Source organism: Fopius arisanus, unplaced genomic scaffold (assembly GCF_000806365.1).
Source record: "Fopius arisanus strain USDA-PBARC FA_bdor unplaced genomic scaffold, ASM80636v1 scaffold00017, whole genome shotgun sequence".
Lineage (NCBI taxonomy): Eukaryota > Metazoa > Arthropoda > Insecta > Hymenoptera > Braconidae > Fopius > Fopius arisanus.
This window is the reverse complement of record NW_011887756.1, coordinates 573738-588211: the sequence shown is the minus strand read 5'-3', so window position 1 is coordinate 588211 and position 14474 is coordinate 573738. Positions and strand designations below refer to the sequence as shown.

General features: G+C 37.3%; 1 protein-coding gene across 3 annotated transcripts in view; it reads left to right on the top strand.

Moving 5' to 3' along the window:
* LOC105263895 (CUGBP Elav-like family member 1) overlaps nucleotides 1-14474 on the top strand; it is a 101361-nt gene that overhangs the window by 43184 nt on the left and 43703 nt on the right. For all 3 annotated transcript variants that reach the window (XM_011300388.1, XM_011300389.1, XM_011300390.1), the window contains one exon: nucleotides 8630-8796. In XM_011300388.1, the coding sequence (XP_011298690.1) occupies nucleotides 8630-8796 (167 nt within the window). The remainder of the gene's footprint in view (nucleotides 1-8629; nucleotides 8797-14474) is intronic.

Genomic DNA, 14474 nt, shown 5'->3' with positions numbered 1-14474 from the left:
CGCCACCGTCCTCTTTTCACGAATGACAAAAACCAGAAATAAAAAAAATATATAACTTGGCTATCTTAGCTATCCTCCGGAGGACGACAAGCATATTCATGGTACGGAATATATACATAGATTTTTTTCTGGGGAATATATTTTTGCGGGGGTAGAAAATTCGCCTACAGGTGGGTCCATTTGACACAAAATATAATGGTTAGAGGGCTCTCTGAGCCATATATGGTGGATGTAATGGATGATGCAGTTTCTCTCGAGTATAAACGGCTTTGCCATGCGAGGGTTGTAACACCCTGAGAGTGAGAATGTGGAAGAGGGGATGGAAGGGGGTTGGAATATAAGGGAGGATTCGGTGAGTAGAAATGTAGTGGCCGATAGGGAAATCCCCGGTGCCGTCCATACTCTTCTGGTGGTGAGGATCTATCCATATGCATTCCCGTATGGGTAATATTGTATTTTTGAATATGTCGGCTTTTCAATTTTTTATATAGGAGATTGTCCGCGCGTGCTATGTACCTATAGGTAAAATTTATCCAATGATTTATAGCCTCCAGGAGTTCCCATGATGATTCTCGAATTTTTAGGATTTTCTAAAATTTTTGACATTTTTTAAATTTTAAAATTTTTTTAAATCTCTTTTGACTAGAATAATTTATTGTAGTTACCCAGAGGGCTGAAAAAGGTCTAGAGTTCGTTAATGATAGTAATGAAATTATATCTATGTATTAATATATTTATCACAATAAATATATTGGATAAATTTTTTTTCTCACTTTTTCATCTTTTAATGCCGGCGTGTAATTCCAATATTTTCATTTACATATATTTTTCGACGGTTTAATACTGATCTGAGATGCCGATCATGTGTTTATAATCACGATGAACTACGGAATATATTCTTGGATATTAATGGATTATTCAGTGTAATTATTATTACAAACGAATAAGTTGGAGCAGGATGAATAATAGATCTGATTTATTATTCTGGATGATTTATGATATCAATCAAAATAATATATTCGTCTGTTATCCATTTATATAAATCTTGCAACATTCCACGGAGTGATTACATTCGTTATGCTGTCAGTTATCGAATAAACGATGGAAATTAATTTCTTCTCCGTCAATTACACACGTGGCCCTCGCCGAAAAGGTAAAGATATCAGGGAATTGGGTCAAACAGAATATTCATAAGCCCGAGAATTTCATTTCATGTTGTATTCAATATTCGTTAATGGAAATTTAATGTCTCGTCAGAGTGCATATGCACGTGCCATGACGATTTCATATATTTTTTTTTTCAACTGTCCCGTCATTTGAGCTGAGTATTGACGAATTTTACTTCTTATTTTCAATGAAAAATTCAGATATTATGATGGCGAATGGAATTGTTAATTCAGGGAATGAATTGACGAAATACTCGTCATTATCTGGACATTCCAATTATGGACGCAGCAGCATAGCTTCATTATTCGATATTCAGTAATCGAATACAGTGTACCCAACATCAAATAGCTACCGCAGGACAAATATCTATTTTCGACGTAGCGAGACATAAAATATTTGACTGTCGCAATCGAATATGATTATGAGTATGATTATCAATCTGCATGGCGTATTTGGAATGCATTCGGTTGTGTTCACTCGAAAGGTTATTTCAATCATCAAAATGATTTTATTTTTTATTGGAAATTTATTTGGAAATCGAGTCCAAAAACTGCCTCAATCACAATCCAAAAAAATGAGGTTGAAGAAGTTGATAAATCAACTTGAGTCAAATCAAAAAAAGAACTCAAATGAATTTGCCCAGGACAAAAAACTTGACTAGAATCCACTGGAAAAAGGAACTTCTATCAACCCAAAAAATCAACTTGAGAGTTGATAGATTGATTCAATTCGTTTGGATTTTTCAACCTGACACACATCCCCTTTTTTCAACTGCCCTCATTCCAGCGTTTATGATGTACCATTAAAAAATCAATAAGAAGAGTCAACCAGATGTAACCACACCGAAATGCTCATCAACTCCTTGAAGTTGAAGACCGCCATATCAATCTGTCGGGTGGTTCTATAATCACGAGCAGGCCAAAGACCAGACGCATCAGTATACGCACGAATTACCAACAGAAGCGTACAGCCGGTTGTAGCGATGATTCAAGCCGGTCCAAGCTCTATTGACATCCCCTGGGATCCTCTGAAACGAGGAAGGGGGTATTCCAAACCATCTATATAGAGGAGAATCTCCTTGATGGTCAAAGCAACTCCCTATTAACTCAACCCTGGTGAGCACATTGCAAGGTATGGCTTCTGTCTCTCGACACTAAAAATTCCCGCTAATTACCTCCAGACCTTCCACTAGATGGACTCCATCAACTTTAACAGGAAAATATTTCTAATAACCTTGAATTGCCAAAGAAAAATAAAAAGACTCTTATCAACCTCTGCTGTTGAAAGAATACTCCGGAAGAAGTGGAAATTGAGGGAAAAATTCTGGGCAGGTGGAAAAAAACAATGAGAGCATTTAGCAATTGTTATCGTGACCGCTATTATCTGACTGAGGAACGGAACAAAGAGATACCGGATAAATGTGAGCAAATGCAAACCGCATACATCACCACAGGTCACCCGAAAAATCTACGATTTCCTCTAGCATTCACTTCACGTACGCGAATTGCTCTCGAGACTCTTCCCCAAGCGATTCGTTTTGCTATTTTCCGCTGAAAAATCTTGTCCCTCCGTTGAGGAATTCGCGTTTGTGATGTTACTTCCTCGCTCATCATTTTCTCTCTATCTTTTTTTTTTCTCTTATCATTCCCTTCGCTGTATTCACCCGGTGACAGTGACGTAAAATGGAGAGAACATGGGCCACGTGTCTGTCATTTTTTCCTCTAGATCAATACCTGCATTATGGACGAGGGGAGAGAGATTCAATAAAAATTACCAGTCTTCTCTGGAATAATTGCGGATGAAAAAGTCGTTAAGAAAAATTTGAGTAACTATTACGGAATTTTATCAGAGTGTTCCGTCATTTTTGTCTGAATTTTCGTTTTATTTTTCCAGGGAAGAGTGGGTGTTGAGGAAATTTTATACTCCTGCCGATTTATTAATTAGATGCGAATTAATAGTTGCCAAGTGATAATGTTTACGGATTTCTACGCGTGGCAAGTTAATGAACTGGAGAAAAAATTTTTATCTCACACGGAGGAATAAATGAGGTCGAGGAAAACTTGACGGAAGTGTTCCGCAATTTTCATCCGAATTTCCTGTGGAAAATTACGATACGCCACTTAAATTCTCTGCGTCGCTTCCGAAATCGATAAGTGAATTGCGAGTTACGTAATTTTTTATGAATATTTCACTCTACAGTGTGCGCTATCAGAATAAAAAGAATTCAATAAAAATTTCATGATTTCTAAAAAGATTTACAGCGAAATTTCAGAATTTATTTGAAAATTCCGTGGAATTCGGTAATTTCGAGGGTCATAAAGAGGGGAATTCCTCGATTCCTAAAATTTCCGTAGATCAAAAAAAAAAAAAATGTCCGAAATTTGCCGCGTAAAATTCCCGGATAAATTTCAAACAGTGAAACATCTGTCATGCAAGGAAGTAGTGAAGCCCAACGTCAAGTCCGCCTGATTCTCCGGTCTTTATGAAATTTCTCATTTTTTTCGTATCCTCGTCATTAAATTATCACGGGGATTGAGTTTTTCCGTACCCCACAAATACATGTGCGTGAATTGACGTGTGTCAGTACGTAAATACATATTTACCCACGTTTTTTACACATACGTTTGCGCGATGATATTGGTACGCAGAGAATGTCAATGCGGAGAGAAAAGACGGAGGATGAGGGTGAGTCCTGGTAAAAGAACGGGAGAAAAAGGGCAGGGGCTAAATGGGGTGGTAAGCGTGGAGAGGTCGTGCAGTGGGTGGGGTGAAGGGGGTGGGTTTCACGAGGCGCATGATTTCACGGGACGGTGGTTGGCTGAGTGTCATACTGCCGTGCTGGCAGCTGTGCTGTACATGGGTCCCTCCTGTGCGTGAATAGTATATACATGTACCTTCATGTATCATGTATGATGGAAGGAATGGGAATGCTACTGAACTTTGAGTGCAATGCCACTGCACTTCACTGCTGTGCATTGCATCAACCACTTTAAACGATTATTTATTCGCCTTTATTATTACGTTCTATTTTTTTTACTGGGACTTTTGGTTTTTTTTTTTTTTTAATTTTTGTAGGTTGTTGTTGAACGTTGGTTTTTGGTTGGGCGGGGATTTTCGGGAGGCGAAGGGTGAGTGTGAGTTTTGGGGGATTTTCTACGGATTTTTCGGATTGAATAGTCATTGTGGTAAGCGGAATTCAAATTTCAGAAAAATTGTTATCGCGGAAATTATTGTTTTGAAATTCATTAATTCAGGGAAATGATTTACTAAACTGTCTATTCTTCGATATTATTCAGAAATTGTGAAAATATCTAACGAATTTGTATTTTTCCATCACTCAAAAATAACTGACTAATCGTAAACAATTATTTTCAGAAAACTAACGAAAAAAAAAATCTCAACCTGAAATAAATTGACTGTCCCCCCGAAAATCAATTAAATACACATTCACAAAGACCATTTGCCCTAGTGTCCACGTAAAAAAAAATATACGAAAAAAGAAATGAAAGTTTTCTCTTCAAGTCGCGACGCGATATTTCCCGACTTGCGGGAGCGAAAGCAGCCCAAAGAATGAAAAGAAAAAAAAATAGTATACACTCCCGTCCGAGTCCGAGAAAATAATTTATTTTATACGATCGTTCTCCCCGGATCGGGCCGATGAGTATCCCAACGTGATATACGAGCCATCGATGAACGTCCAACGCACCTAGTCTCTCAGCAATGTACACGCGATTTTTAATCGTACCCTATCCCAATCCACTGCCAAACGTGCCAATAAATTTTCCGATTCGACGCTCAATCGTTTTACCCCCCTCCGTGTATTCCTTTTATTTTCATCTCTTTCGGACAATTGCGCGACTGACGAAACCCTCAAACCTGCACTCAAAGTAGAAAATAAAAGAGCCAATGATTGGAAAAGTTCACAGGAGCTTGTAGAACAGTCCGATGTCACACACTATATCGCCCCAGGAATTATTGTTTTTTAAGTCACTTACTCGACTTCTCACTTTTCTCTCCAACTCATAATTCAATAATATTGAAACATCGACTTTATCACACTTTTTCATTGTCATTACGGTGCCGTTGGGAAAAAAAAAAGGGGAAGAAGTAACCGGAAAAATTTAACGACAGTTATTTTCTTTGAAAGTTTGTCCTTTCATCTTTCCATTTGGTATTCTATCACCACTGAATGACTCTTTTAATGCTTTCGGGAAACTTTACCCCAGTGTAACACAATTCTAAAGTCATCTGTTCGTGAATCTACACCGCAATTAAGGGATAATTGCGTGATGAAAATTATTCCTCTCTCTGACTATTTTCATAATTAATTTTCATTATTTTCTCGTATATTCGGTGGGAGAGTGGGAGAATATCTGCACCAGGTGGTGAAATATTTTCTTTGAAGATTTTTTTCTAAATATTTTTTTTGTTGATTCACCATTTGTTTGGTCTCTTTTTACTCTTGTGAATGGAAACGATCGACTCTTCCTGTGCCACTGGCACAACCACATTGAAATATTGCCAAACTTTTATCCCACCTTTCTCCTTTCTCCAACAAGAATGGCACTGAACAGAACTTGGATACGAAACTACGACGGAAGCCATTGTTCCACTGTGCCCAGTAACTTTGGCGAAATCACCACATATATAACGAAAACGAGTGGCGAACGAAAAGAAATCTAAGAAACGGATCTTTCGACTTTCGGCTCGCTGAGATCGAGAGATTTGTCGAATCCATGGACGGAATATATTTCATTATTACCAAAAAAAATTATCTCTCTTAATCAGAGTGACGATTCAATTTTTTTACAATTTTTTTTCACGAATAATTGATGAAATTTTTCATTTTATTGATTATTATGTACATGGAAAACTCCTTGAACGATGCCACGCATTTATTTCATGAAATTTTCGCTCTACGGTATGCAATTGATTTAATAAATTTAATGAAAATAATTTTTGCAATTTTCGATATTACGTGTAGACTGAGACTAATTGAACAGTGGAATTTTTCATATAAAATATTTGCCTTTGTGAATAGTATTTAATATATGGGAAAAATATTTGATAGAATGAGAATGAAATACGAGCGTAAAATGAATTACTCGTCGAATCGAGGTTTTGATAACAATTTGGCAAAAAAAAAATTCTTCTCGTTTCGGTGAACAATGGTATGAGTTAATTACGAATAGAATGTCCGAAGCTCTCATCAAATAAAGGGAATTGTGTTTGTTTTTTTTTTAACAATTTCAATAGAGAAAAATAACAAACTTTTTTCACCGCACGTAGTGTTGAAACATATTTCCTTTATGGAGAAGAGTAAAAAAGGGTATGTACAATGTACCTAGGTACACGTGAGCGGAAGGTAAATAAAGACGATGTATGTGAAGAAATGTGTGTGTTGGAAGAGGCAAGAATAAGGGCGGAAGGGAGCGAGAAAAAAAAATCCCATGCGGAAAATCGTTTCAACCCCCGCCGGCTAATATTAACTTCCGAGAAGACGCACTGCATACGTCCTTATCTCTCCACTCTAATCTATTCTTATGAGCACCTTGATTGAATCTCGCTTCCCTTTTTTCAATAACAAAGGCGAAACTCCGCTCGAGTTATTTCAACAATAGACTCGATCCCATGGAAGTGCCATTTATACGGATTACAATTGCACATTTCACTCTGTTTTATAGATTTTATTCAACTTGTAAATCGGAAATTTATGGACATTTCACAATTGCTATTTAATTCTTTTTTTTTTCAAGTCCCTCGAAATTGATTTTATTCTATCAAATGAATAAATTTATTTAAATGGTGTAGAATGGAAGATTTTTTTTTTTTGAAAAGCTAAATCAATTCGATTTTATAGGTAATTAAATTATTTGGGAATTTTTTTTAATGGAGTCGAGATTTTTATGGGATTGAAGTCCCAGATGGGAATGTCAATTATTCAATTTGTATTTTAGTCAATTCGTAAATATCGAATTTATGGGAATTTTATATTTTCAGTGTATTTTTTCAAGTTGCCCTCAAAATTTATTGATCCGATCAAATAAATAAATCGATTCAAGTGGTATAAAACCGAATATTCTCTCCCATGGTAGAGCTTTTCAATTGACATCAACGAATTCTATTTATTATTAAATAATTAAGGGACAACGAGAATAAATGAAATAAAGATTTCGATTAGATTGAAATCAGTAATTTGATTGGGTAGAGTCGAGGGATGTGCGAAACGATAACAGGGATTCCCTTGAATCGAGAATTCATCCAATTCAATCGATAAAATAACCACGGCAATAATAACTTTCAATCACAAGCGATATTCCAAAGGCCATAAATGAGTTGACCTGGCAGCATCATCTATACATCTACCATCACACCGAGATGACACTCAAGTCGGTAGATTTATCACCTTGTTTTATACGATGGCACATTTCACGAGCCAACTGGCTCTTCACAGCCATTATTATTTTACCGAAGAACTTTATATGCTAAAGTAACCCACGATTTTATACTGTCCGACCTAACTTCCTCAGCTACATCTTCAAATATGTATGAAAGTGTGGATAAACAATGAATAATCCATTTTCTATCACCAATTTTTTACGTATTGATGATGTCATGTATAACGGAGTTGTCTACAAAAAGTTGAAGGCATGTGTCCAAAGTTTGGGGAATAGAATTCAAATCGCAAACTTTCCACCAAGTAATAAATATACCAGAGAAGAATGTCGTCATATTCAATTTGACATTTCCGTATCGCTCTGTGCGGAAATACTGGAATAAATAATCTTCCAAGTATAGAATATAGAAAATTGGGAAATGGAGGGATAACTCCGAAAGTCTTTTTTCCTGTGGAATTTCAAGCGAGGAGTGTATTGAGCGTATATTTTTGGAATTCAAGATTATTTCCTGGGAAGTGTCATGGTAATTATCATGAGAGTGAGGTGAATCGAATTATTTTAATTGACTAATGGAATTAACGAAAAATACTCCACTGTGTTTCAAATAATTTGAACAAGAAACAGCTTCCTCAACAATTTTTTTGACTTTAAAATATCTGTCCATTCAGCTCGATCGATAACAACCTCCACCAGATAATAAATAAATAAAAACGTCAATGATTATACCACGGAATTTACGTCCAACAGCAATCCGAAATAATCCAAATAACGACTGTCTCGGGTGCATGAATTGTTTATTCCCCCGATCCCGAAAGTTTCTGGTTTATTCGTGAGAGGAAACGAGACATCGAAGAGAGTAGGGAAACATTGTCGGATAATTCACCATTGGAATTCTATTTTCGTCGTTGGTAGACAATCGAAAAGTAACATGAATATCTTTTACAGTACCGTACAGTCAACGCTTTTCCGAGGGTGATTTTAATGGTTTGAATATTTGATACGCTGACAACTTGCACTGGCTGGAGCAATTCAATTTATCATTATCGGATTGAATTTTGTTCTAGCATGATCGAGAATAGTTTGGAGAAGCCCGATCCAGACACGATTAAAATGTTCGTTGGCCAAGTACCACACGACATGGAGGAGAATGATCTGCGAGAGATGTTCGAGCAGTTCGGCAGGGTTCACCAGATCAATGTTCTACGAAACAAATACACGGGCACTCACCAAGGTGATTATAAAAATTTCCCTTCAAGCACTAGTACTATCTTAAACCCTCATTACAATGCCACCGAAAAATATCACTTTAACAGTCGAAAGTACCCGAAAATATGTACTTGAAACAAGTACAAGAAATACGTTAATTACTCGATTATAATTTATTGTTGTCAAGTACTTGTCTTGTACTTGATTCATGCACACTCGTTTCGCCTATTTTCTTGAGATGAATAAATAACATTTAATTTGGGATTCGTCAGAGCCTCAATTAAAAACTGATTACTCAACTCATAATTAAATTCTCATTAAGGAAATCAATAAAAAATGTTTTTAAAGTCTGAAATGTTGATTCGCAACAAGCAGTAGTTGAATTGAAATAGTAGAAAGTCTGGACTCAATATTTCAATAGTTTTGAAACTTTGAAAGATGGCGTTTTCGATGTTTGAGGGAATGCACTTGAAATTATCAATGTCAATTTTTTAATCCTCCAGTTTACAAATGCAAATGAGTAATTGTTGGATGTGAGTACCTACTATTTAATGGCGAAACCCAGACACCTATTGATTTCTCTTCAACACTATATAACAACTACCAGCAGTTTGACGAGAATGGACATGCGGCTATGGCAGTTTGTTTCTATAGTTATATCCATATAATGCGGGTACATTCGTAATCATAGTAGCCAGCATTGTTTCTAAATTTACGCGTTACCTATTGTATGACGACACGTCAGTTACAGTATCACTCGTGACTGGGTGCATTAATAATAATGGATACAATGGCCTGTCTACTAAAACCCGGACTATTTCGTTTGAATTTCACTTTGTTCCATCGATTCCACTTCACCAATCAATCCACTGATAACATCAATGTTTTCAAATGAATTTTAACGAGTTAATCACAGTAATTACACCGGACGAACGACTGCCAACTGAGATTATCAAACTGTTGCACCCAAGAGATTTCATCACTTTAAATTCATTGACCACACAATTACAATAAATGAAAATTTCACTCAACAAAAAATCCGAAAAATTCGCCAGAAAAATGGAAAAATCGCGAGATTAAAACCGAAAGATCCTCCGAACTCAATAAATTCCCAGTGACCATTACCCATCGCCTGAAACATCGCCCCGATAAATCGACGAGCATTTACCCCCCAATACATCACCCAAAGTTCAACCCCCGAAGTATCAAATTTTCTCATCTCCGTGTCGTAAAAAAAAAAATTAAATAAATTATTTCAAGTTCGGGGACAAAAGTGATGGATCGCTTCACTTATTCAATACAGCCGACTCCAGGCGACTGACATGAGAAAAAAAATCGAGCAAAAATTGACATGAAAAAAAAACGTAAACAAGGGAGAAAGGGAGGAAGGGATGAAGGGGAGGCAAAGGGGGTGGCAAAGGTATACAAGGGATCCTGAAATTTTGATATCAACTGCGGTGGGTGTACGGTGAATCGATCCATCATCTTATTGCCACAGTGCAGGAGGAATAACCTCCCAAGGGCTTTTGTCGATATATCTGTGTACCATATATATACAATAATAATGCGAAACGTGTGGCAGAAGGGATCAGAATGGACTCTCAATGGAAACAAAAAGAGGTATAGAGTACGAACAAAGAGTGAAACACGCGAAGGAAGATACAAAAAAGATTGGGTGGGTGGTAAAAGAAATGAAGGGGGGGCTGGCATGAGGGGGTTAGGTAACGCACGCACGTGAATGCGCACATAGCATAGGTGATATTGGAAAGGGGTGAAGGGGGAGGATCGATGCCCGCAGACAGTACAGGGGGTTGTGTCGCGTCGGCACTAGTTCTCCCCCCCGCCCTCTTCTGCCCCATCTTTTTACCCCCCCGTCGACCCTTTCCTTCCTCACGCGCGGTATTCTATTGATCGGGAGGAGCCAACGGGGGGGTGAATGGGAGAAAAATAGAGGAAGAAACCGTCCAAGGTTCGGGTATCATTTGAACAATCCATTAATTGGACTGGGGGGTGATGGGGGGCGATGGGGGGGCTGGGGGGGCTGGGGGTGGAAATTCCTTGAAATTTCAACCACAGTGTCTTTTTTTTTTATATTTATGATGGAAGGGATCAATAGAAATTAATAAATATAGTTCGCGACAGGCGATTATCGCGGAAACTCGTGAAACTGATTATTCATTGGTCAGTGTGACATGTGATTAGATTTCGGGAAATTTGAATATTTGACGCGCGTAGGTTAAAGGTGGATGTAATAAGGGGGAGGGAGATTTGGGGGTTGGGGAACTCTATCGGTTCTGAATTGAGAGAACACCGATTTATCTGATATGAGGAAATATTCTCGGTTCAATAAAAAAAAATCGCGCAATCTCGGGATAAATAATTTCGTTGGCGCGGTGAGATAAAAAAGTCTTTGAACGAGATGAGATGAGGATGGAGATGAGTTCTCAAGATTAGAAATGATGTTCTTCACATAAAATCGCGATATGTGTAAAATTTTTTCTCCGGACTTTGATTGCGCGAATGATAATTCGAATTGAGAATTTCCATCTCAAATCAAAATATCATATAAATTAAAAAATTAATGAATGACGAATGAATAATTTCATGCGAAAATGATTAAAACATTGTAATCAATCACAAGTATAAATGAAAAATTATATTATTTTTGTTACCGGCGTGAAAAAGTTATTTAAAACTTTTAAATTCCCATTTTGCCAACTCAGTACTGGCCACTTACTTCGGAAAACATTCGGCAAATGTACCTATATACCTTGAAATAAGTACATACCGCTACGCACAAGAATACTAAAGTTTCATGAAGACTCATTGGGGAGTGAGAGGGCGAGAGAGACAGGGAGGGAGAAAAAGGTAGAATGAGAATTCGCACGTCTAAAGTTCAAGTTGGAATTTTCGTTCGAACAAACTTTTGGTGGCTTTACGTTTCACAGGCGGACGCGTATCGATCGCTCCTTTTCACACACAAACCTTCAACCTCTCTCTATCTCTCCCTCCACACGTATACATTTTTTATTTTTCATGTCTATACTTTTATTTTTTTTCTCTACCCCTGCCCTCTCGTTCGCTCTCTGGTTGGTGCGGTACTTGTTGCCATTAATCACCAAGGCACTATTAATCGTTCTTAAGTAGCGGCGGCTCTCCGCGAAGACGTCCTATAACCCACCGAGAACCGGAGTGCGGAGAATAAAAGCATCAGTGTGAAAAGATGGGAAATATATATTCTTTTTTTTCCAATGAAAGCCCTCGCGTTCTATCATACTGCGGTGAAAACGCATTTTTCTGATTATTTTTCCCTCATTTTATGGTGAAAAATTATTTTTCTCGACATGCAAAGGGGCAATAAAAATTATTATCATTACTAAGTGAATTTACGACAAGAAAATTCACTTATTCCTAGATATTAGTTAATTAATCAATTCAATTGGTCGGAGAGACAATCTCAAATTATGGGGGCCTTAGGAAAAATTATTTTATAATTAATGAAAGAATATTTTTATCTCAGTTCGATTATCAGAATCCCCCATCAAAAATATCATTCCGTGATTTTAAGACAATTAAACATGCATTTGGGTTAAACTTTTCATGAATTCAAAAAGAAATGAGTGAAAAACGTATCAGTACAACTGGCTGTTACATGATTATTCATACATTTACTTTTTTCCCCCCGATATAACTTTTGAAGGAGTGAATGTCGGTAGATATAAAATATTCAACGAGGTCTATATTTTACCCGGCCAACAAAAAAACTATGGCAAAAGCCGCTTTTCCCGTCTGTGGGAAAGTGTACCCGTGCGACTCAATGTACAAAACACTTCCCCTCCGTATGTATGCAAAGTACGTAAGCAGATGGTGCGTGAATACTTGGGGAATATAACGCCCAAAGACTTGATATAAAGTACGATTCGATGTAAAAGATTATCGACTAATTCGTGGAATTAATTGAATTTATTCTGATTAATTGTCTCTAGTCGTTCGATCGTTGACGCGATGCGTTCGGCGGTTCGTACGAGTTCATTATTTCCAAACGTTTTCATTTGACGGAGAGCAGTTTGAAATATAAATGACGTGGAGTGATGCGGAAGAGTGCATCGTTGATTTTTAATCATTCAGGGAGGGAAAAGCTCAATGACAATCCCCGGAAAAGGTTCGGAATTGTGGAGTGAAGCAGTTGAATTAATAGAATAAATTTCTGACGGTTTTAATTTCGTAAATAATTTTTATCTGCTTTCTGTGAGAGGTTCATTTCCCAAAAGCCCAGACCACCCCCTGGGACTATGATAATAATTAATCATTAAGTGATCAAATAACTCAATTGAAAAAAAAATCACTTCCGTCGGCCAAGCCATAGATCAGCCCCTGACCTATAAATAAATAATTAACGTGAAATAGATTAAATCCACGGCAATTCCGTGAAAAGATTCCCCAAGAAATAAATAATTAGCATTTACTTTTCAATAAGAGATAGATTTTTTTAAAAAACACTTAACCTCCGGTTGGAGATTGAAAAAATATTCACTGCTCGTCATTAATGGAGAGTCACTCAAGGGGCTTATAAAAACTCGAGCAAGCTAATCTGTGAAAAATTCTCATTAACCATGAAAAAAGAGTAATAAAACCCCTCAACAGAACTCGGGAAAACGGTTAAATATTACCGCTGAATTCAGTAGTTTCACCTCCCTCACCCAGTGACATTTTTACCAGCTGTAGGTTGGGTGCAAACGATGAAAAACAAATACTTTATAACACCCTCGTAAATTCTCACTCTTAGTCGGTAGGTGGTGAGGGCCCGCCGCACCCACCCGACGTCTCGAGAATCGCAATTAGCGTTCGAGGCTCTTAATGAAGTGGTCTCGTTGAAAGAGAACCAAGCGAAAGCCCCTCAAAAGTGGGTGGAAGCTGTACAGAAAAGTAGAAACCCATTCAAAATTCCAACTTCCCTCAAATATATCACCCTTAATTCATTACTCCATCACAACACTAAAATCCTCAACATCTTTCGGTTCTTCAATTACCCGCTAATTATCAAATTTTCCTCATTAGCCGAAGTTGAAGATAACCTCAAAGAGACAGTAAACTTTCACTTGACAAATCACGACAATTTGATACCAATATCAAACATCTACGACATTTGTCTTCTCCATTCCGCAATTGCATGTACGGAGAGAAATTTTCATCAAAAATTCATACGACAATCGCCCTAAAAATAACCGGACTGCTCAGTAAGGTTGAACTATTGCGACCCAACTCCAAATATTAATGTTCAGTCCAGTAAAATTTCCTAGCTTTGATCTCCGTTTATTTATTGGGTACAATGGGCCCACGCGAGTAACCAATCATATGCTGTTCGATCAACGAAAACTCCCGAAGGCCGACGGTATTGGACGAAGTATCACATCAGTCACTGAAAAAGTAATGACCAGTCCAGTAAAATTTCCACTCCTACCACGAATATTTCACTATCTTACCAGTACATTCTGAATCATTAAATCAAGTCCAGAGAAAATTTATGATCACACTAGTAAATTTTATTGCCCTGCGTAATAAATATTCCACGCAACTCGAATAATTTTCGATGTATTACCCATGACTTTCCATCTAATACAGGACAATATCCCACATTTACCGGTAAGAGACAAGTAATTTTTCGTGGATATTTCCCCCTATGTAAGAGCCAAGGAGAAAAAT